A 2500-nucleotide genomic window follows, 5' to 3' on the forward strand; every position below is an offset into this window, starting at 1 on the left:
ATACTCATACAAGTTTTATCCACTTTTATGCATACTCACACGTTACATCATCCATACTCATGAATGTATTGTCATGTATACTCATGTTTTATCATCCACACTTACTCACATATCATTCATACTCATGTTTCATCATACATACTCATCCATACTCATGCAAGTTTTATCCACTTTTATGCATACTCACACGTTACATCATCCATACTCATGAATGTTTTGTCATGGATACTCATGTTTTATCATCCGTACTTACTCACATATTATATTATCCACACTCATGTTTTATCATACATACTCATCCATACTCGTGCATGTTTTATCATCCACTTTTATGCATACTCACACGTTACATCATACATATTCATGAATGTTTTGTTGTGCATACTCATCTTTCATCATGCATACTCATTCATAGTCAAGTATGTTTTATCAACCGCACTTATGCATACTCAAACGTTATATCATCCATACTCATGCATGTTTTATTATCCACACTTATGTATACTCACGTTATATCATTCATACTCATGTTTCATCATGCACACTCATCCATACTCGTGCATGTTTTATCATCCGCTTTTATGCATACTCACACATTATATCATCCATACTCACGAATGTTTTATCATCCACACTTATGCATACTTACGCATGTTTTATCATCCATGCTAATGAATGTTTTATCATGCATACACATACTGATGCATGTTTTATCATCCATACTCATAATAATCATTCATGTTTTACTCATACATACTCGTGCACAATCATGCACGTTTTGTCATGCATATTTATATATACTCTTGGAAGTTTTATCATGCATGTTTTATTACAATGCACACTTGTACATACTCAATTGTGTGTTATTATGCATATTCGTTATTGTTGCATGCTTCTTATTGTTTTATGCATGGAGTTATGATGGTTCGACTCACAGTTGGTGCTGTACTGGTAGATCTCTGTGTAGGGTCAATCTGAACTGTGGCTCCCTGAGGAACCTCAGGAATCTTTCCTTCAAGTCTGGTGTCAACCATCAGGTGGTCGTGCTCATCAATGCCTTTGAACTCCTGAGAGATGGTCAGCCTTTCTCCACCTGGCTGGAAGGTCACGTCGGCCTGACGTTTGAACACTCCGCCTGACAGACAGGAGAAAGAGTGTGTCCAACCGATGTGTCGAAACAGACAGTTCACTGAAAATACACTGATCTTAAAAGGTTTGTTCGTCTAACACTCCTTCATTCACGGTTTAAGGGATTAGCACACAAGTAACTGCTCTGAAAAGTTCATGCATGCTTTGTGCTTCTACATTCGATATGGAATGATTTCATCTGCATATGTCATAAGCTATGAAGAATCAGGAAATACTGAACTACGAAGACAGACAAAAGAGTTTTTAATGTTTTAGATACCAGGGTTTAGATACTAGGATTTTAGATAATCCTAGCTATATAGTTTTTTTTGTATAATGACCCCATTTGTATTCTAAAACAATTTTATTATAAATACATGTAATGTCAATAACGACAATTATATTTAACAATTTTATTGTAATCAATTTTTAAATGTGTTTGTTTAGTTCATTCTCGTTTTTCTTTATTAATGTATTTCCTCATTTTAATCTAAATCAACGCTGTTCAGTACGACCATTACAGCTTTTAATCATATTTAGATCTTTATTTTTATATGTATTTTCCATTTCAATAAGTTTATGTTGCTTTGCCTCAAATATTTTTGGTTAATTCTAGACAGTTTTTACTAAATTCAAGCAAATCAGGTTAAAGCGTGAAATACTGTATTGCCAATAATCTAAAGAGAGCTTTTTCTATTTTATTTTGCCATTTTAGAGGTTTTTTTCCCCTATAATAACCCTGAGCTAAATAAGATTTTGTGTTAGACGGAAATTCGGAATCTGGCTGTTCTTGAGGATCTCGGAGGATCTCACCGATGACGCTGAAGCCGTTCTTGAAGCCCGGCCGCTGAAGGGCGAAGGCCCAGCCGATGATCCCCCCGACGGACGACAGCGGCTGCAGAGAGAAGCCGACGATCGGGGGAATGGCGCTGATGGCCACGTACGCTCTGCCGTCGTTCACCACCACGTACGAGTGGAGATCGTTACTGGCGAAATCCACGGGCAGCGGAGAGCTTCCCACGATCACCCTGCCGCTCACTTTACCGTTCATCCTCTGAGGAATACCTGCCAAAGATCATCAGACGTCACTAACACTTTACACTGAACCCAACACACCACAAAAACCTGTCTAAAAATCAAACATGAAATCTACTAATGTTAACATGAACGGCCTGGAGTCAACGATATAATTGAGGAAAGACAGCAGATGTATGTTTACCAGCTCAGTACCAATTTAATTTTAGTTATTTTGCATTTAAATAAAACACTTCATTAGTTTGTCCCACAACAGATGGCATGTGAATATGTGAAATATATATTTTTATTCTAATACACGCTTTGCGAGTTGAGGAGAAGTTGCTAATTAAGTGAA

At 37.0% G+C, this 2500-nt stretch overlaps 1 protein-coding gene across 1 annotated transcript in view; it reads right to left on the bottom strand.

Moving 5' to 3' along the window:
- The window catches only part of nid1a (nidogen 1a), a 155502-nt gene that overhangs the window by 15227 nt on the left and 137775 nt on the right, over positions 1 to 2500 (bottom strand). Inside the window, 3 exon segments of the mRNA XM_043256235.1 lie at positions 936 to 968; positions 971 to 1135; positions 1942 to 2193. Coding sequence (XP_043112170.1) covers positions 936 to 968; positions 971 to 1135; positions 1942 to 2193 — 450 coding nt within the window.

The sequence above is a fragment of the Puntigrus tetrazona genome, chromosome 13 (genome assembly GCF_018831695.1).
Source record: "Puntigrus tetrazona isolate hp1 chromosome 13, ASM1883169v1, whole genome shotgun sequence".
NCBI classification, from domain to species: domain Eukaryota; kingdom Metazoa; phylum Chordata; class Actinopteri; order Cypriniformes; family Cyprinidae; genus Puntigrus; species Puntigrus tetrazona.